The sequence below is a fragment of the Astatotilapia calliptera genome, chromosome 10, assembly GCF_900246225.1.
Source record: "Astatotilapia calliptera chromosome 10, fAstCal1.2, whole genome shotgun sequence".
Lineage (NCBI taxonomy): Eukaryota > Metazoa > Chordata > Actinopteri > Cichliformes > Cichlidae > Astatotilapia > Astatotilapia calliptera.
In genome coordinates this window covers 14,731,814-14,751,704 of record NC_039311.1, presented here as the reverse complement: position 1 = coordinate 14,751,704, position 19,891 = coordinate 14,731,814, and the positions used below count along the sequence as shown (strand labels likewise).

The window sequence follows — 19,891 nt, the reverse complement described above, 5'->3', positions numbered from 1 at the left end:
TCTAATCATACAGTTCAATTAAGCGCTTAAGTTACAAGTACTCTTTACTGCGATTCAGTAAAGTTTCAGTTCGCTTTAGATTACTTTTATTTATTTAAACGTATTTGTTATTAAAAATAAATAAATAAAAACGTTTAAATAAAATAAGAAAATGTGTGTGGGGGTAAGGTCAATCAAAGAAGTTCAAATAAACGCGAACTCAGCACTCTGTAAAGGCAATAAAACATGCATCAGTGCTTACTGAAAATTAGACCTAAGATAAATTTTTAGTTCCAGTTTTAGGTCAGTTCACAGACTAAACTTTCAATGAAACCAGCAGGAATTACAAAAATTACATTTTGACCTCTGAATTTTTGGCAAAAATCACCAAACTGGGCTTTGTTTCAACTGTTAAAAACCTTTGTTAATTTTCAGCTCTTATGATATTGTCTCTATTTAATCTTTTCTCCGCAACTCTTCCCTTGGATTTGATCTGTGTTGCTGCAAAGTAAAGTTACATTATTTTTAAAACATCTTAAAAAATCTCACAAGTAATAATTTTCATCACATTTTCCTTGCTGAAAGTACCGTGACTCATAGAACCTGCTCTAGTGAAATGTATATAACCTTTGCATTTGCTGCCCCACATGTGTGACCACCTTTATTTTTTAACATAGCCTGAACGCTTTTAGGTAAACTTTCTTGTCATGTCATGTCTTCAAAGCTTCAAAAAGTTTGAGGCATTGGGGAGACCAATCAGTGAATGATAGTGTTACATTGTGAGTCTTTCTATCGAGCCATGGTTTCACTGCATTAGCAGTGTTTTTGTTATCATTGACATGCTAAAAATAAAGCTGTTGGCAATCAGAAACTTTCCAGAAAGCATTGCATGGTGGGTCAGAATCTGATGGTACTTTTTCTGTGTTTATTATTTCTCCAGTTTTAACAACACCACTAGGTGAAACGCAGCCCTAACAATGAGAGAGGCTCTCGTACATCTCTCCGGACATCCTCCGTACATATGATTAAAATTTGAGTTAAAACATTTTTTTAATTTGGATTCATCACTCCATAACATCAACATCATGTTTCAACTAAAGGAATGGCAACAAATTATGTGCTTTCATAAAAGGCTGCTAGTAACAAAGTGCCTAAAGGTACAATTTAAAACAGTTTTTTGTCTATTATGTGTAGATACAACACTTATTAGGTTTCTTTTTTTATGTTTGAATGAAGTCAGAAAGAAAACAAGACTATTTTAAAACTGCAAGAAAGTCTGACTCCCTGGACACAAAATATAAAGAAATTATGGGTGGCTGAAGACTTTTGCAGAGTACTGTGGTAAGTGTTTATTCTTTTGTGACACAGTTAGATAAAGGAATTTATTCTATTTTTTTTACATCTTTACAACGTGTGTGTAATGTGACCACTAACTAATCTCAGTCTGTTCTTATTGAGAATTGTTTACTTTATGTCAGTGTCACGATGTTGCCATGTGGTGCACCATATGTGTCTTTTACTCTTTTACAGTAACTCCAGAGGCCAAAAATTTACATTAAATAACAGATTTATTGTTTCCTTGAAGCACAAACATATACACAGAATTACAATCACAATGTAGACACAATAGAGCAAACAACACCTCAACAACTGTAAACACTGTTTAGCTGCAGATTCCACATTTATCATTTTCTATGCAGATATGCCTCTTAAAGGTAAGAGTGTAAATCGCCGTTCTTCTCTGAGTTTCAAGTGATGGCTACCTGATGGTGACTTGTAATCGAGAGGAAAGTAGAGTCTCCAAGTGTTTGTGAAACTGGAGTGCTCGTGTGTGTGACAGAGCATGTGTGTGTGAGTGGTAGATGAGTCTGTAGCAGTAACTGGTCTGGCTCAGATCAGGATGTGAGAACCTGTCAATGAGTTTAACTTGCTCCACGGTCCCACAACTAGCCTCTCGGACCACCGCGTGGAAATTCTTCTCCTCCCACGTAGGCCCAGTCCAGAAGCTGATGTCAAAGGTGAAAGGTTCGGGATACAGGCAAAAAGGATGAAACGGAGTCCCCGGCGATGGGTGGGATGAAAATTGTTTTAAGAAACGTGGGTCATGTGACCAAAGCAGCCTCCAGTCAGGGAGCGAGAACAGGAGCACGGCGAGTAGGTCCAAATTTAGAGACGCAGTGATGCGGACATGATTGTTGTTGTCACTTACATCGCTTGCAAACACCTTACCAACCAAACCCACTGGCTGCGCTTTCAGACGCAGACCTCCCTGCTCTGTTACTATGGAGACGCCAAAAGGAGCAAGTAGCGTTTCCAGCTTTTCTCCGAGCAATTTACCCGGCTCACTTTCTGAAGGAAAAACACCTTGGATGAGGAGCTCGTGAAAGGCAGGCATAGCCCAGAGGCCGATGGGTACATTTCTGAAAACCACACCACTAATTCCATATAACAAGCTGGTAACACCATTACAGCTCCCACAGGACTCATCCTTCTCATTTCCTTCACTGTCATCACTCCCCTCACAGTCACCATGACCATCGGCGTTAATTATCGCCTCTTTTTTAGCTAGAAGCTCTTCCATCTGAGGGAGCAATGATGGACGTAGCATGTGCATACCACTTTCCCCTTCAGGATCAATGTCAAGAGAGCATGCTGACCTGAAGCTCTCAACTCCTTTGATTCTCACCCTACCTCCTTTATTTGAGGCAAGACATGTGGGCAGCAGAGTTTCTGTGGGTCTCGGATCATTTTCTTTGTCTGCAGAGGTATCAGTGTCAGAGGTGAGGTCTTTCTGAAGCAGGTGGATCCAGTAGCATTGTGCGCCATCGATGCCACAGCAGTGTGTCTGCAGCTGTTTTGCTGTGAGGAGGAAGGGGATGGTCTCTGTCATCATGGAGACCGGCCATTTCTTCGCCAGACCTTCGAGAAGAAAATCTTGCACCAACTTGACAGGGTGGACAGAATCTGAGTAGAGAAATCTCCTGATGAAAGAAAAGAGGTTGTAATTATATTTATGTGATTTATGTGTGTGTGTTGGTGGTGCAAACACCCGGGTAGCCACTGTGTTACTGTACCTGAATATGTAATCACTGAGCTCTGCTGGTATTTCGTACTGCACTTTCTCTCCTTCAACGACCTCCTCCACCTTCAGCAAATGAGCAGGAGTGTAGGGGATGCTGCGAGTAAACATGTGGACCAAAGCTTTCTCCACATGGAAGCCTTTATCCTGGCTCCTGTTCAGCAGCGATATCATCATTAGTGCCAGGCATGCAAACATACAAGGAAAACAAACAAAGAGATACAGCTGGGTTGCTTCTATACATAGACTCACCTTTACTCCTTACCTGTATCCAGTGCACTTGTAGCTCTGGTGCTTATCACTTTCAAAAGGGTGGATGGCACTCAGAATTAGATCTGCCTCCGCTGCCATGGCAACCGCCTGCCAGCTGTTGTGCCACTCTCGCTTCGGCTGGTCCGCTGGTGTTCCTCCTTGTCCGTTGCACAAGGAGACGTGAACCTCCCCACTTTCAGCCAACACTTGAACACAACTGGAAGAACAACAAATTCACATTTTAAAATGTCAATACATGTATGACACATACATAAAGGATTATTTTCTAATAACCAAAGAAGCAAATATTATTATTCAGTTACCCTGCAATAACACAGCTCAATTTCTCACTATAGCAGGTTTGTTATTTAGTGATCGCAAGAAAAAAAAGTTTATTTCCTCTTTATTTATTAGAGATCAAAAGAAACAATTAAGCAAGGAAAAACTTTAATAAAGTGCTAGACACCAAGCGAACTCACAGGCGGGCATGCTTCAGGGCTGCTAGTGAGACTCAGTGAGAACCAGATAAAAAAACCAGATAGCAGATAATCAGATTTTGATACTGGCATTGAGGGAAAAGCAGTTTTCTCAATAAATCTGCCTTTTTTTCCAAGGTAGCAAAATAAATTAACCTGTCACCACAGGCTTTATTATTTTGTGTTTTCTGCAGAATTATACTAAATAAATAAAAAGAATTTCAAGCACGACCATTCACTATCCGATATAAACAGTTCCAATTTTTAATTTAAAAACATGTTGCAGTAGGCACAATAAACAAGGTTAAATGATGATATCATTTTGAGATCACAGTGCCAAGCCAGAAAAAAAAATAATGAAGTGCGAGACTCCCAGTCTCCTGACAGGCGGGTGCACCTCCTGCTGAGACTGCCACAGAAATCAGAAAACCAGAACGAAAAACTGACCTTTTGATAGTGACAGTGGGGGTAAAAGGCTATTTTCACAACAAATCTGCCCTTTCCCCATGGTAACAAGGCCTTACCACAGAGAAACAAGCTTTATTATTTCAGGTGGTTCTCTCCGTTCATTGTGCCATTAAAACTGTTTACATATTTATTTAAATCAGTAACTATTCGATCAAATAACAGCTAGAAGGGTCTGAGCATCCTGTAGAAGCTTTCATAACCTGGTCATTAGTTGCCTAAAACACCTTAAGTAGACACAAGAAGCAAGATTAAGTGATGATATCAATTATATTGAGGCAATAAATTGCAATTATTCCAGTTCATGTCACATAAAAAGGGATATAAACTGTTATAAAAACAAACTGAAAAACACATACAAACTTTTAAGCCCCAATAATGATGAGCTTGAGGCATCAAAAGCCTCTTTTAGGCTTCTTGCATAGATAGAAATGAATGCAAGTGATGCATGTGATGATGTTGTGATCATGGCATGATGCAGTCCTACCTGAGGAAGAAGTTTCTGAGAAGTTCTCTGTTCTTTTTAACCCCACTCTTTCGCCCACAGTGAGGGAAGTTGAACACCACACGGTCAAACAGATGGCCCTGCAGAGAGGCGCATTCCCCCAGCTTTGTGCAATCCACCTCAAACAGCACAGTCCCTCCTGAAAGAACAAACAGTGTTAAAGATAGCATGCAAAGAAAGAAAGAAAGAAAGAAAGAAAGAAAGAAAGAAAGAAAGAAAGAAAGAAAGAAAGAAAGAAAGAAAGAAAGAAAGAAAGAAAGAAAGAAAGAAAGAAGGGGGGGCACAACTCCATAAAACTCAAAATAGCAGCAGTTATTACAGCTGGTAAAAAGCCGTACCAGAGTCCTTGATGGTCTGGATGTTATCAGCTGCGCCTTCGTGCCGCAGTGCCTCCTCCTGATGCTGCAGGCAAGTGGCCGTTACGGTGGTCTCTGATTCGGAGTACAACTGACAGGCAGAGGCCGAAAAGGAGAAGTTCCCTTCTCCCACCATTAATACTGCCCGCGAAGGAGACATATCCAGGGTAAAGCGCAAACAAAGCTGCTTCCCAAAAACTCAGCTCTGTGAAAACTTGTCCCCAAAATCTGTCCCTGAAAGGGATGAGCCGCGTGTGCGGGTGACAGCGGCCACCTTCAGTCTTCTTCACGGGTCAATATTGTGGTTTTGGAACCATGTTTAAGCTTTTTGTTTGTTTTTGTTGCCTGAGACAGGCGCGAGCGAGACGCTGTTAGTACCGCTGCTGTTGGAGAATAAAAGCTGATGACCTTCTCCAACTCGAGCTCCGCAGTACGTGAAAGCCGAGCTCACCTGTAGCAGCTTGCGTTAGAAGCGGCGTCGCAGATAAAATAGTCCGACTAGAAACAAAAGGCTCCCCTCCCGGGGCCTCAAAACATCAAATCAATACAATAATAATAATTGGCTGAACGGGAGCCAATAGTCAATAGCTGCAATTTTAATAACGCGGCCACAGAAGTGCCAGTTTTATACAGTAAGGTGTAAAAGTGTGCAGTTTTCAAATGTGCAGGGTTCCCGCCGTGGTTTCAGAGGGACGCATTTGTGGGGTGGCACACGAGGCAGCTATTTGCAGCATCAGTGAAGCTCAGCATCAGTTGGCTTTGCATCTCAAGTTGGTATTTGTAAAGAAATTAAGGGAAAATCCGCCTGACAGTTTTCCTGATGTGCGGTTCTCATTTCCGCTCGGGATTTTAAGGTCTTTCGATCAAATCGGAAGTAGGTAGTAGAACAGTTAGCACACATACATGTCTGTTTTTACCGATGCTAAGGTCATACTAGCCGACGGATCTGCGGCACCTGCTCATATAAACCTCAGAACAGCATGCATGACGTGCAGAGCCATGCAGACCTGGTTTTAAAATCCTTGGAAACCAGTATGATGAGACATAACAATACAAAGCTCTCATACATTTAAAATGTAGGTTTGTGCTGTTAATGTTGATGCAATTTGTAATTCTGATATTGAGGTTTTCTAAAAAAAAAAACAAAAAACCCCAAAGCTGACTAAATAAAAATAATAAACATCATTTTTTTTCCCCATCAATGCACTTAAGAAGAGGTTAGTCCTCTTCCCCTGTTGTATCCTTGCACAACAGAGTTTTTCTTTTTTAGCAGGTATGAGAAATAAATCTTGTCTTTGTGTCTTGTAGGGAGTGTTGCACCCACATGGGCAGCGTTCTGGCTTTGTCTTCCAGTCCGGGCCATCAGAACTGGCCTTTCTCCACAGACCCACCTCCTTCCCGCTGGGACGCACACCCTGCTCACTGGGACAGTCCACCGCGCTGGGAGAGGAGGGATGGCCGCCTTCCCAACCCAGGCAGCTTTCACTCGTTGCACAGGAGCTGCAAAGGTATCACTGGTTAACATAGGAGAAGTGAGGAGTGCTCACCATGCTTAAAGTGAGGCAAAAAAGACGCTTCTTTCATTAGAGTTGCAACTGTTTTCCTGTAAGGTCAAATGTCAATTTCAATTTTACTTCTATTGCACTTCTAAAGCAGCAAGGTTAACCCAAGTTATTTTAAAGTTATTTAAAAAAAACAAGATAAAACCATGGATAAAACTCCATGTTTCCTTGTATAATGTGTGGTTCTAGCTACTCATAATCCTTTGAGGCTAAATAAAGCAGTCCTTATGTTTCTAAATTCTGTTACTAGCCGTGAACAGCTACAGAAATACAAATTCTATTATCTAAATGTTTCTTGACATGATTGGTTTTTTCCTCTTCAGATGTGTTTCCTCAACAGATTGAGGGTGTTAAGATGATACTGAATAAAACCCTGAGCAGCTTCTTCAAGGTGATTTTTTTCCCATTCACTTTAATTTAGATGCAAACAGTTTGTAGCATTTAAAGGTGATAATTATTAACCAAGGAATGTTTTCAGGTCAGCCATACGCTCCACCTCAGCGCTGTAAGTCCGTCGTATTATCGATTTCACGTGGAGCACCTGCAAAGTGACGACTATAGCAAAGACAAGGTCAGGCGTGAGTCATCACAAAGCTATCTTCATAATAAAAAAATTTAATGGTAACTGCGAGGGAGCTGCTGCCTTTTTGTGTTCACAACTCGCATTCTGTTCCTTTGTCAAATCTCAGGATGCTCCAGCGTTGATCGGGGAGATGGACTCCTCAGGTAGTCTGAACGCCCACGCTCTGCTGCATCTCACTGAGCGCGTGCGAGCCAGAACAGTGTTTCAGGTGTGATCATAACATCTGACGTCTGTAAACATGGCATTCATTCAGTTCCCTCCTACAGCTATTACAAATCTTGACACCTTTGACATCTTTCTTCAGAATATTTGTCTTTACTTTCTCTGTTTGTAATGTATAATGCTCCATGAAAGGATACCTGTTCTGTTTTCTGTTATAAACTTTATCGTTAGAGTAACATTTTTTGAACTGCTCAATGTGTTTTAGACCCAGCAGTCCCAGTTTGTAACGTGGCAATTTGAAACTGAGTACAGAGGGAACGATTTTACTGCTGCTGTGACGGTGGCCAACCCAGACATCCTCAGAGAGTCAGGTGAGAAATGGCAGGTGGAAAAATGAGCAGAGGATTAACCATCAGGGTCTGATCTATGGAAAGTTGGAGTCAGTGCTCTACACTGGAGTGATAGTTCCCCTCTTTCTAATGTGGACCTGGCAGAGGGTGTGTTTCAGCTTCAGGGGGATCATAGCCCTCACCCTACCTGCAAAGGTCTTTGCCAGGGTCCCAGAGAGCTAATTTATACACAAAGAATCAGTCAGAGCCTTTCTATAATTACCCGCACTAATTAATGTTTGAAAAATGAGAACACCTGTTGAGGGAGGGCAGTTTAGATGCTTGGAAGGAGGTTGAAGAAGAAGGAATATGCCTTCTACAAGGGTGAACTGGTCTGTTAGGAAACTGCTGTGAGCTGTATGAGGTCCTGAGGACTGAGACTCAGGTGGAACGCAGGATTTATCCATAGGAAAGCTGCATCATTACAAACTATTCCACCTTACAAGCATCAGATCTGTGTGGAACAGCTGACCTGTACGATGTGTAGAAGAAACAACAAACTAATCTCAATCTTTTTTAATAAAGATATTGTTGCTGTGCTCTTTTTTCTTACTTTTTCTGCAGAGTATAGCAGCTTATTAAAGTCAATATTACACATGATTTTCACATCAATAGCTGAATTTGGATGGACATTTTCAGTATATACTGTAGGACTCATAGATAGTTAGAGAGACGTTTTTAGAAAAGAAGAAACTACATAACTACAACTTTCACAAATCCTACACCAAATAACAATTTTTTTTACCCTGTAGCCATAAAAGACTGACAGGCCATTGTCGGCATAACTTTATAAGAGCAAACCTTAGTAAATCACATTTGTTTGATTTGTTTAAATATTTTCCCAGCATGTGTTGTAACCTCTATAATACATTTGCCAAAAGATCAGCGACCAAGTTACCTGCTGTGTTCCCACCTTTCAGCTACAAAACCGACACTGTGGCTACTCTCATTAAATCCTGACAGTAGTTTCTTAACCCTAAAAGAGGACTTTGTTGTAATGCAGTGTTAGGAAATCTGGTCCATGGACACAGTTATTTGTGCCCTTACTTGCTGTGTGCATGCACATAGATGTGTGCATGACCAGTCTGCTCCATTACTTAAGCAAAAAACACTCCACCTCTGGTCACAGGCTGCCCCAGTTCTTGTACATCTGTAGTGAGAGCTTACTCTGGATTATTGGCAATATGCGAGAATTTCTATGAGCAGCCATGGGGTGGAAGTTTGAGGGTTGGCAGGTCTCAGAGGTTTATCTCTGCTTTGCAGATCATGTCATTGATTTCAGGCGGTGGCCTCCAGCTTGCCCCTTGGGCAGTTTGCAGCTGAGTGTGAAGCGGTTGGATGAGAATTAGCTCCTATATGTCTGAGGCCATGGTTCTCAGCCAGAAAACAGAGGTGTGCCCACTTTGAGTTGGGAATGAGTCGTTGCCTCAAGTGGAGGGTTTTAAGTATCTCTGCATCCCCTTCACGAGTGAGAGGAGAGTGGAGTGACAAATTGATAAACAACTTGCCGTGGAGGGTGCAGTGATGTGAACGCTACACCAGTGTGTGAAAGTGAAGCTGTCATAGGTGACTAAAGGAAGAGTGGAGCAGTGGAAGTGCTTCCTCCAAACAGCTTCTCGATTCACCCTGAGAAGCTTAGTCATTCAGGAGGGTAGTTACTCTTCCACATTAAAAAGAGCCAGTTAGGGTGGTTCAGGCATCTGAAAGGATGCCTCCAGGGCACCTCCTAGGTGAGGTGTTGCAGACGTGTCCTATTGGGACATGTCCCAGCTTGCTTGGGATCACTTAGTGTATCCACATAAGAGGTGGGGGAGGTGGTGTGGAGAAGCAGGTCTGGGCATCTCTACGTAGAAAGCTGCACAAGCTGACCATATCTTGGTCTCTTGTGTTCTGGGGGCCTCTGGATGTCTGGAGTTTTGATCTCCTCCATACCTGCTTCATGCCCTGGAGGACGGGGCAGTGGCCCCCCCACACCCTCTAGCAGATCATTACATGAAGGAACCTTTTAAAAACAAACGCGCTCATACTCACAGGTGTACACACAAGTGATCACACACACAAACTACACCTTTTTTGGCTCCTACCTCTAAGCACACTGTGCGCTGTCAATCGTACGTGCTGCACAATAATGTTTAATATTTAGTATTTACTGTCATATTCCCATATATCATTGTGATGTTGTTTATTCTATTACTCTCGTTTTCTTCTGCTTGTTTTCTTCTTTCTTTCTCAACAGGTGATCCAGGTGATCGATATATGTGGTTTTTTTTCTGTTTATTCTGTTGGTTTTTGTTTTTTGCCCTTTTTCCCCGTCCCTCTTCTCAGCTGTTTTTCTTTCCCTCCTTCTTTCCCCCAATCAAGTCTGTCCCGTATTCAGCAAGTGAAAATAAAATAAAATAAACAATAAAAGGTGAATCAAATAGACCATTACGGCAAGACTGGGATGGTCCATTTTGTAAAGTAAATCCGTTGGGCATCTTTCTTCGCCTTTAGACAATAATTCTGATGGCAAAAGAGCCAAACGGGACAGGCAACAAAAAAAAAAAAGAAAAAAGAAAGGAAAGCTGCACATGGACCTGAAAGAGTGGCAGGAAATAGATGGATGGGTGGATGTTGGCTTTTCTTTGTTATCCCACAACATGAGAAGAAAATAATTTAACACTTTTTCTGGTATTTTTCACTGATGTGCCCCTTGATGATTTTTCTGTTATCTTGCTGTGTGTTTTTCCTGGACAGTTATCCTGGTGGCGCATTTCCTGCAGAGCGTGTCTTCTGGGCTGGTGTTAGGAGGAGAGCTGGTCTACCATCGGGGACGAGCAGAAGAAGGAGGCATCCTTACTCTGGCTGGACAGTACTCAAGTGAGATGTTGTTTTTACTCATGAATCTGCCTCGCATATCATATTTTAACAGAGCTGGTATCATCTCTCCTTTGTTGAGCTTTGATTTAGCCACAGTGGGGGTGGTGGGTGGGTGTTCTGTCTCTTCATGCAGGACCAAACTGGGTGGCAACATTGAATGCTGGCAAAGGAGGTGCCCATGCAAGCTACTATCACAGAGCCAACAAACAGGTACAGCCAGTGCCACCCATAAGCGTAAACACCATTTACCTTAGTGGCATATCATTAATGTATGTTTGTGCTTTGCAGATACAAGTAGGGGTGGAGTTTGAAGCCAGTACCAGGACACAGGAGACCACAACATCCTTTGGGTATCAGATGGAGCTCCCAGAGGCTAATATGGTCTTTCGAGGTAAATTTCCTGATGTAACTTTGAGTCATGCGCGATGTTAACTATTATGAAAGCACAATGCATGAGTCTTTTGTTTCTGTGTGTGTATCCAGGTATGATAAACAGCCGGTGCATAATAGGAGGTGTGTTGGAGAAGCGCCTGACTCCTCTCCCAGCCACACTGATTATGGGTGCCTTTGTAAATCATAAAGGTGATAAACTGCAAGTGGGTCTAGGCATCAACGTGGGTTAATCATCAGCTAACCCCCGCTGGAATTACACTGGATATCCGTCCAGAGGCACGTTTCAGAGGCTTCATTAACAACGTGACCTTGCGAGACTTTTTCAGCCTCACCAAAACACTTCCTGTTTCTTTAAGTCACCTACCTCTCTAAGTGGAGGCGATGTTTGTCTGACTGAGTGACAACAAGAGGATTGCACTAAGAGGAGTGGATGAGCACCTCGAGTGCTCCAGTACAGTATGTGACTACACAAATGTTTCAGTCTCCCTAAACCCAAACTGTGCATCCACTCCTGGACACTGAACCAAAAGGATAAAAGGCATACAGTACTGTAAAGTTAAAATAAAGATTTTATATTATGGGTAGTCCTAAACAAATCTAATGGAAGTACACTGTATTAAAGAACAATAGTCTGTGAAGGTTCTCAGTCATCCAGGTCATCGTAGTCAAAGGAGCTTGCAAAGAAAAGCGTCTGGACTTCTTTAAGTTGCTTGAACAATAGTCTTTTTAATAGTCTTTTTAATGTTTTTGTTCATCAGCTATAATTTTAATAGACTATATACACAAGATGCTTACAAAAGATGTTTGCCCATCTAACAGGCAGTGATTGGTTTACATCAGCGCCAGTATCAATTAAAAACAAAGCTCATCAACTCACCTGCCAAAAAATTTAATTTTAGCTTGAATGTACAATCATTTGGTGCTCTCTAACCACGACACAAACAGAGAAAGCATTAAACTGAAAAAGTTCAGCGCTTACTCATAAAAAGACAGTCTGTGTGGGCTAATCTGCACACAAGCAAATGCTTAGAGGAGCATTCCAAATGGCAGCAAATGCTGAATCTGAGTATGAGTAAATGGGTCGGCTCACGTTAAAACGTCAGTAAGAACCTTAAAAAATATGCATGAGTAGGTGAATGTTTGTTTGATTGGGTACAGATCTTTTTTTTGTGTGTGCACACTATTATATAGTGTGCAATCCACACAGAGAAAGGTGCTGCTTCATACTGTATATAGTAATTTAAGGTTCTGAGGGTTGAGAAAGAGGCTATGCACCAAGTCTGCTGATTGAGGACTGCGCTGTATGTATACTGTATAGATGAAGGCATTTGGTAACACTGACTGTATGCAACCTGCACTACTCGTACTGCGTTCGAGCATTTACGGTCCTCTTCAACTGGGAAATGTTGCATATATATGATTTATTCATTATATAAAGTCAGCACGGAGAGAAATGGAAGGGATGGCTATCTTTTTGAACTTAATTTATTAAAGATGTTATTTCTGTCATTGTTTCTTTTGACTGTATGTCATGCATTTCAACAGACAGTTACCTACCTACAGTAAGTCTGAACCTAAACTCAGCACCAAGGTACCTTTTTACGTCCTGTTGCTTATTCATAGCTCAGCAAGACACAAACACGAAAGCCAGATAATTTTCACTTAAATCATTAGAGCTGAAGATTGCAGATTCATTAAGAATTTGCTTAAACTGAACATTTTCCACTCTCGGATCAACATGCAAATATTCCTTCCCATTAACTTCCATTAAGTTGTGATGATTTTCCCTGATATACTGTTTTAGTGGTGGATGTCCCTTTTAAACAAGGCCAAAGTTTTAAATACCGAAATCTGCACAAAGATAGATGGAAGCCCAGACCTCAGACTGCAATAAGACGCTACATTTTGGGAAAAAAAATTTCTGTGTTTGATTTTGGATGATGGCTATGAGAGTGAATACCTTTTAATATGCTTATGGAAGGCACACAGCTCATGCTGACAGCACAGAAATCCCACTTTCTGTTTGTCAGGGGCAGCTAGTCATAAGAAAAGTGGGTTCAAAGGAGAGGGTGTGTTGTGAGATTGCACTGAGGTCTAATGTGTGTGAGATTTAAAAAAAAAAAGAAAGATTGTTTTTGAACTTTGAATAATGTGTAACATAGTAAAGGATAAGACCTGAAAATGATAGGTCCTTTTTAATCTCTTATTCCTTCGTATTTGCATGCTGCCTCTAAAAATCTTGTAAACTTTTGTCTTTAACCTCCTAAAATCTGAACTCTTCCACGGCATGCATTTTTAATTTCTCTTTGATCAAAAAACAAAGAATTACCAGATTTTCTTTTTATCTGATTTTTGTTTCTAAGAAAAATGAGAGCCACATATGAGCATATTCGTTTAAAACAGTAGCAGTATAATGTCCTCGTAAGTGGATATCAGGCTCTTGTAGAGCAAACTTGAGTACTTTGGTCTAAATAACTCAAAATGTAATGTCCACATATGTGGACGCCAGGTTTTAGGAGGTTAAAAAACTAGAAGTGACTTAAATAATGCAAGAAAAGATGATAACATATCCAACACTCAGTTGAGACTTTTTTTTAATATAAAGTATGAAATTAATAATACACTGTATATACATATATACAAATATAGGTATGTAAACAAGTCACTTGTTGCTAATATGGCATTAGTGTCCATTATCTGGCCACAAAAGACAGAGTGGCAAAGAAAATTGCGGATAGTGTCCATTTAAACCTGGGAGTCTTCTTGCTGTTATATATCTTTGAAAAAAGAGAGGAATCCTTTCGATCCTTCTCCCTTCATTCTCAAAGACCTGCTTCTTTGGAATCCTGTAACACCTTTTTCTTGCTGGCTCTCTTTCTTCCTCTCCTCCTCCCTTTGCTGAACCTGTTGATTTATCACCACCCGCATGTCCTCCTGGAGCAAGAGCAAAGGTTCAGATTACAAAAGTATAATAATTTTTTAAAGTCCATTTTTCCAAAAGAGACTATCTGTAGTTTTGTATCCAGGTACACAAACCTGCCAGGCCTCCAGCTCTTGAGACAGCGCCACCTTCTGCTTGATGGTGTTGAGAAGCTGCTGAGTTAGTGATTCTTTCTCTTGACGCACCGTGACCAGTTCACTTTCTAAGGACCTAAATGGAAATTTTAAAAACAGATTTATCTTAATAAAATCTAAATAAAATTGAGAGAAACTAAACTAATCAGCATAGCATTACCTGTAGCTTGGCTTTCCTGAACTGCGGCCACACAGCTGAATTTCCTCCCTCAGAGACTCGAGTTCTTCTCTCTGACCTTCAAGCTGATGTGTAAATACATCACTCACATTGATCAGAACATTGCATATTAGAGCATGATTGGCCTCCAAAATAAATGTGATATTATAAAGTCGTGCACAGATAAAAGCTGAGCAGAGAAAAATAGGCTACATAATGTCACACAGTTAGCCTCAAATCGTCACATCACACACGTCTTCACAATTTAATCAACACATGTTGATTAAATTAATCCAAACTTAAACATACTGATTCTATAGCACATTATTAAAAAATGTAATTCCGTGACTTCAGTTGGTGCTTCCTATATTGTCTGTTTTTGCTAGACAAATCAGCAAATATGTCTTTTTCTATTCCTGCAGCAGTAAGGACAGTATATACAGCATACAGTTTCACTGACCTGTTCTTTGAGTGCCTGTATTTCTTCATCTCTCGCTTGCAGCACTGTGGAGTGAGCTAGAAGAGCCTCTTTAGCCTGTAACAGGAGAGATATACACCGCATCACAAAAAGTCAGAGGGGTCCAACACTTAACTAGGCATTTGTGCTGTTAATGCAAATTTGTCCTGCAAATATGTTGCTTTTTTTGGCAGACTTGTGCACTATATGGGCGAGATTAATGTATAAGCAAGGTAAATTTGAAAAAGTGAGATTTTTTCAGTGTGGAAAAGGACTCTTTTTACCTGCCTAGATCACCACATTCACTTATGCTGAATACATAAGCTGATCTGTACCAATTTATGTCAGTGTTTTCTCAAAAACGCTTGGACGCTCACAACAGATGGCTGAAAAAGTAATATGCACTAAGATGAAACAGCTAGGGGAACATTTTGCAACTAATTGGGTTAACTGGAAAACAGGTCAGTAAAAGACTGGGTTTAAAAGAGAATGTTTTAGAGAGACAAAGTTTCTCAGGAGCAAACAAAGGCAGCGGTCACTAATCTTAAAAATACTGTGCCTACAAATTCATAATAATGTTTGTCAGTGTAAAAAAGTGAAGACATCATCAGCTACAGAACAATAAAAAGGTTCAGTGAATCTGGAGAAATCTCTGTGCTCAAGAGACAAAAATCAATATCGGATGGATCATGTAAACATACACGAGTACAAGGATTATCCAGACAAGCTTTGGTACACAGGATCGGTACACACTGACTTAGACTGTGGAGTTACTCGGTGGGTGTGTTTCTGTGGGCACCTGTGACTGCTGAATTTCACTCAGCAGAGACAAAGGTTCTGCTTGTGTCCTGTCCAGGATGCTGTCTTCATCCAGGTTCAGAGCTTTTCGCTGTAGAGAGCGATTCAAGGTGCGCAACTCAAACACCACTCCCTGCTCCTGCTCTATCTACACACCAAGCACATGCACACACACAGATCGAGAACGTGTTAGTGACCTCTGCTTGTGATGAGCAATGCTTCCTGCAACAGATATAACTGCCTCAAGTTTCATCGGTCAACACCACGGCTGATCCTAAATATGCCTCCGATTTATTGCTCACCTCTGCTTCTTTCTCTTTGAGTTTCATCTGCATTTCTGACAGTCTGTCTCTGAAGCGCTCTCGCTCCATGCGAAGTCTTTGGTTGTCTTCCCCTGAAGCTTTTAGTTGCGTCTCCATGTGTGACCGCCGCTCTTGCAAAACTCTGTTCTGTATGAGAAGGATCAAAAGGATAGACTAGCAATATAAAAGCTGTTTTAGCATTGTCAGCCCAGATGTCACCCCAAAGCCTACTTCCTGCACACCTCGAGGTTGTTAAGAGGTTTATAAAATCAGCATCCTGATTGTTGGTTTACACCTCAACTGAACATTTTAAGAATTTTCCACTATTTCTCGTTACAGTTATTTTGATGACACAAATTATTGTGACTGAAGGCTTGTCAGACCTCCATGACGTTAAGAATTTTACTTATTTTTGCTGGTATTTAGTCTCAAGCCAGACTCAAATTATCCGAACATGAGATTTGATTTTAGCTTATGCTATATGAAAATTGACTCCCAAAAGATGTGGTTTGTGGACTTTTCATTGCGAACTTAAGACTTGCACTTGTACTTTCATGTGGTGCTACTGCTGCTCTTTGTGCTTTTTGGGTGTGCTGTTCATAATAAAACCAAAACTTTTGTGTATGCAATGTTTTACTTATGGGTTTACCTCTGCTTGTATGTTTTCTAACTGTGTAAAGCTGATGTTTCGGCTAAAAGATGATTCTTCCATTTCGTCTCTGATGGTACGCAGTTCAGTCCTCAAGGAATGCTCCAGTGTCACAGCCTAGATGTGTGAGAAATGGGAAGGTGAGAAAGGTGTGAATAATAAAGGTAGGACTATCTAAACCTGTTAGTCTGCATTTTCCTGTGATGCAACATACGTGCAGAGATTCACTGATCCATTAAAACAAACCTCTGCCAGCTGCTCAACCAGTCTCTGGTTATGGTTGGCTAACTGGATCATCTGCTCGCTTTCATCTTTTCGCCGGTCACGCCCTTGACTCTGATGTTTCTCCACCTCAGCCCGCAGAGTTGTTAAATCAGCAGTTAGCTCCGCCTCCCTCTGTCCAAATGCCAGTTCATTCATCTCCAGCTTCCTCTGAAGAACGTGCTTCTCCTGCTGTAAAGCCTGTATTAAACACCATATGAACCAGCTTCAATAACCAGACTTTCCTGATGACATGAATGGTGACTCCAGTCCTGGACATGGCAGTGTGACAGCAAGCCAGCGTGCTCAATAGGAAGACTCAGAAAAAAAAGGTTACATGTAATCAAAAACATTCAAAGAACATTTAACATTGTATTTCATGAAAAATACTTTTCTGTTTATTTCTCTGTGCTTGTCGATTCTGCACTGGGGGCAGATTTATTAATTAAAAAATTAAAAGCTGTAAAAACAGTATAACTAACACAAAGCCACATGAACCTGATATATGGTGAAGATCTACTTAAATGACTTCTGCTAAAGTTAAATGTACTTAACTCACATTAAGTTGGAGCGCATGCAGGTTAAGTAATGCATACTTATCAGGAATTGGAAGCACCGTGTTATGTCCCATACATTGCACTGTAGTGCAAAGTACTGAAAATTTTTGGTATCATCTGATACCAAGTAAATAAAAGGCCAGTATTGTTGATACTGATACTGATACTTTAATTCTGAACACATTTTAATGACCACTTAAATCATTGTGATTTTTACTTTGCACAATTATTTGTTGACACAATAAAACACACCTTTCAGCTTTGCATGTATTTTAAAACCTTTTTAGAGCCCTGGGATGTAAATTTGCCTGTCTCTAAAGCACTTTGGGTCAGCTTCTGTTTGAATGTGTTATAGGCTATAAATAAAACAGACACTACAGTCAACACAAAAAGGTCGAGCCATTTTTCATAGTGCATGTTTGGGGTATATTTTCCAAAAATATGTTTAACCCAATTGAGAAGGCTACATACTGAACTTAGAGGATTGAAACAATACATTGATCTCATCACTCTAGTATCAGTCCGATACCAGTAGCGGCATTGGTATCGATACTAACGATATTTAAATTGATTGGCTCACCTCTAATGCAGTTGCAGAAACATTATTTGGAATAACAGTGGATTAAGAAATCATGACATGATGGCTGCCATGTAATCATGGATCATTATCATAGCCAGCATAAAAGATTGTTGTGGCTGTAGAACATTTGATTACATAACTGGGTAACTGGGGGACATAGCTGATGTCACATGCTTTGACCATTTTTAATGATTAGACTGCATACTAGAACTAGAATGATAGAATTAGCTTTGTACTGCCACATTTAATGTTAAATGTATTGTTATCTCTGTAGAGAAAAAACAAATGGTTTAAATACTTTATATATAGATAAAATCTATCTATATATCTATTTCTGATAGCATTTTCACACTGTGTAACTTAAGTTATTTTGTAAAGCAGTAGTCAGTAATGGTATGTCTGCAAGTCCCTTGGTGATCTATGGCAGCTTTATGAGACAAAGTTAGCATTAGCTTCCTAACAGCTAACCAGATATAATCTCCTTCAGCACAGTGAACTGATTTGCCAGCTAAAGGCATTGCATAAGTTTCAGTCTGCGGTTATACATTGTTGGAGCTCTTTCTCCTCCAGTGGGGGTGGTTATCATGGTTGCATTGTCTCCTTGCAATCTGACAAATCTTCTGCCCACAGGTGGAATGACTGTGCACTGCAGGCCACATCCAAAAGTTTTGCCTTCATGCAGCAATTTGCTTGTAATTTTAGCTAATCTTACTTCCCATTTCATTTTGTGTAAAAATGTGTTTATCAAATATGACCTTTTGGGAGATTAAGGGACAACAGTAGCTTTAATCTTACCTCCAGCTCCCTTTCCCTCTGCTCCAGAGAGGCTGCCAGCTCCTCATTCTTCTCCAGTAAAGCCCGTCCCAGCTCAGCAGCTAGAATCAGGTCAGTCTCTATGCCTCCTCCACTGTCAGTGCTTCCAGGGGAGGATGTGGATGAGGGGAGACCAAAGGAGAGAGAGACCGAGGAGGAGGGAGAGAGAGGAAAGAACGAGTCCTCCAAGCTGGGTGAGGGAAGACTGTTTTTGCTGAACATAGCTGACAGTTGAAGGATCAGTTAAAAAGTACTATCCCAAGTCCTGCAGTTGTGATTCAGTCTCTCTTCAGTGGAAGAGAATGGATAGAGAGTCAGGACTTTCTGTTTCCTGATGGTTTAGTTTACAGGTGTTTGGGTTCCACTTTTGTTATCCAGAGTATTCCTTGTGCTTCAGTGTGTGGTCCCAGTGCTTATATCATTCACTTCTTCTTCTCTTCTGGTCTTTACCGGGACATCTTTGGGCAAGAAAAGACATTTAATAACACAGAAAACCTTGTGTGAATATCACACTAGCTGCTTTCTGGTAACATAATCCAGCATGGCCTAAAAGGAGATCTTTTGTCTGACAGGTGCTTTTGTAGCTCTGACCGAAACACCAACCTGCACTATTATCATTGTCTCCTCCCTAAATTCCAGAGGCACTGTGAACTGCTACTTCTTGTGATCGCTACAATGTGTTGAGTATTTCAAGTAGACTCTTAAGTAATACGTTTAGGTCAAATTATCAATAAACAATCAGCATAGGCTTAGTCTTAAAAAAAAGCTTTTTGTTTGATAATTCAATGCTATCATGAATAATTCCCAGATTATTTTTATTCAAATTTAGACCGTATAAGCTGAATTTCAGTCACAGTGTAGCAGTGTCAGTATCTGGAGTCTCACCAGCCTCAACTATCAAGTCTGTCACTATTTGCTTCTCACCTGTTATTACCTATTGGTATCATGAATCTGTGCTGACATGCTATTTAAAGTCCTTTAAAATACAAGTAATAAACTCAGTCCTACTTTATTGCCAGTACGACAGTTGACAGAATCCGTGTTAACCTATTTTCCACCAGACTTTGAAAAATGATAAGTTAGGTCTTACCTGACAGCTCTCTGCCACCGCAGGCTAACAGGTACAGTCTTCCTGTTTGGGAGTGTTTGCGCAAGAGAAGCTCAGCTGGTTTCCTTGGTAGT

At 40.7% G+C, this 19,891-nt stretch overlaps 3 protein-coding genes across 5 annotated transcripts; 1 reads left to right on the top strand and 2 right to left on the bottom strand.

Annotated features, from left to right (window-relative positions):
* Window positions 1–1,528: 1,528 nt before the first annotated feature.
* On the bottom strand, window positions 1,529–5,605 carry LOC113030445 (ferredoxin-fold anticodon-binding domain-containing protein 1-like). Its single transcript, XM_026181910.1, has 5 exons — window positions 5,095–5,605; window positions 4,739–4,895; window positions 3,324–3,527; window positions 3,054–3,212; window positions 1,529–2,960 (listed from the first exon to the last, which is right to left on the bottom strand). The coding sequence occupies exons 1-5, from the start codon at window positions 5,270–5,272 to the stop codon at window positions 1,739–1,741; spliced, it is 1,920 nt and encodes a 639-aa protein (XP_026037695.1). The 5' UTR covers window positions 5,273–5,605; the 3' UTR covers window positions 1,529–1,738.
* A 203-nt stretch (window positions 5,606–5,808) lies between these two features.
* LOC113031169 (mitochondrial import receptor subunit TOM40B-like) lies at window positions 5,809–11,739 on the top strand. 3 transcript variants are annotated; one of them, XM_026183109.1, is made up of 10 exons: window positions 5,809–5,986; window positions 6,421–6,620; window positions 6,998–7,065; window positions 7,153–7,245; window positions 7,364–7,465; window positions 7,685–7,790; window positions 10,545–10,667; window positions 10,801–10,877; window positions 10,956–11,058; window positions 11,151–11,739. In XM_026183109.1, the coding sequence occupies exons 2-10, from the start codon at window positions 6,437–6,439 to the stop codon at window positions 11,288–11,290; spliced, it is 996 nt and encodes a 331-aa protein (XP_026038894.1). In that variant the 5' UTR covers window positions 5,809–5,986; window positions 6,421–6,436; the 3' UTR covers window positions 11,291–11,739. The 3 variants fall into 3 exon arrangements, with proteins under 3 accessions (XP_026038894.1, XP_026038893.1, XP_026038895.1); XM_026183108.1 differs by lacking the exon at window positions 5,809–5,986 and adding an exon at window positions 5,995–6,188; XM_026183110.1 differs by lacking the exon at window positions 5,809–5,986 and adding an exon at window positions 6,311–6,329.
* A 1,936-nt stretch (window positions 11,740–13,675) lies between these two features.
* Window positions 13,676–19,879, bottom strand: LOC113031140 (BICD family-like cargo adapter 2). The gene is made up of 10 exons (XM_026183068.1): window positions 19,800–19,879; window positions 18,692–19,167; window positions 16,745–16,960; window positions 16,499–16,615; window positions 15,850–15,996; window positions 15,549–15,695; window positions 14,753–14,827; window positions 14,296–14,378; window positions 14,097–14,211; window positions 13,676–13,994 (listed from the first exon to the last, which is right to left on the bottom strand). Exons 2-10 carry the CDS (start codon window positions 18,929–18,931, stop codon window positions 13,830–13,832), a joined length of 1,305 nt encoding a protein of 434 aa, XP_026038853.1. The 5' UTR covers window positions 18,932–19,167; window positions 19,800–19,879; the 3' UTR covers window positions 13,676–13,829.
* Between the last annotated feature and the right edge of the window lie 12 nt (window positions 19,880–19,891).

Excerpts from the sequence above, each read along its gene's own strand:
- LOC113031169 (XM_026183108.1), top strand. Across the intron at positions 7,066-7,152 it reads CCCTGAGCAGCTTCTTCAAG|GTCAGCCATACGCTCCACCT; the intron begins GTGATTTTTTTC and ends GAATGTTTTCAG. Across the intron at positions 7,791-10,544 it reads AGACATCCTCAGAGAGTCAG|TTATCCTGGTGGCGCATTTC; the intron begins GTGAGAAATGGC and ends TTTCCTGGACAG.
- LOC113030445 (XM_026181910.1), bottom strand. The coding sequence starts at position 5,272 with ATGTCTCCTTCGCGGGCAGTATTAATGGTGGGAGAAGGGAACTTCTCC. Across the intron at positions 3,528-4,738 it reads CTCAGAAACTTCTTCCTCAG|TTGTGTTCAAGTGTTGGCTG; the intron begins GTAGGACTGCAT and ends TTGTTCTTCCAG. Across the intron at positions 3,213-3,323 it reads TACAAGTGCACTGGATACAG|GAGCCAGGATAAAGGCTTCC; the intron begins GTAAGGAGTAAA and ends GCTGCTGAACAG.
- LOC113031140 (XM_026183068.1), bottom strand. The coding sequence starts at position 18,931 with ATGTTCAGCAAAAACAGTCTTCCCTCACCCAGCTTGGAGGACTCGTTC. Across the intron at positions 15,997-16,498 it reads TAGAAAACATACAAGCAGAG|AACAGAGTTTTGCAAGAGCG; the intron begins GTAAACCCATAA and ends CTTCTCATACAG. Across the intron at positions 13,995-14,096 it reads AAGAGCTGGAGGCCTGGCAG|GAGGACATGCGGGTGGTGAT; the intron begins GTTTGTGTACCT and ends CTCTTGCTCCAG.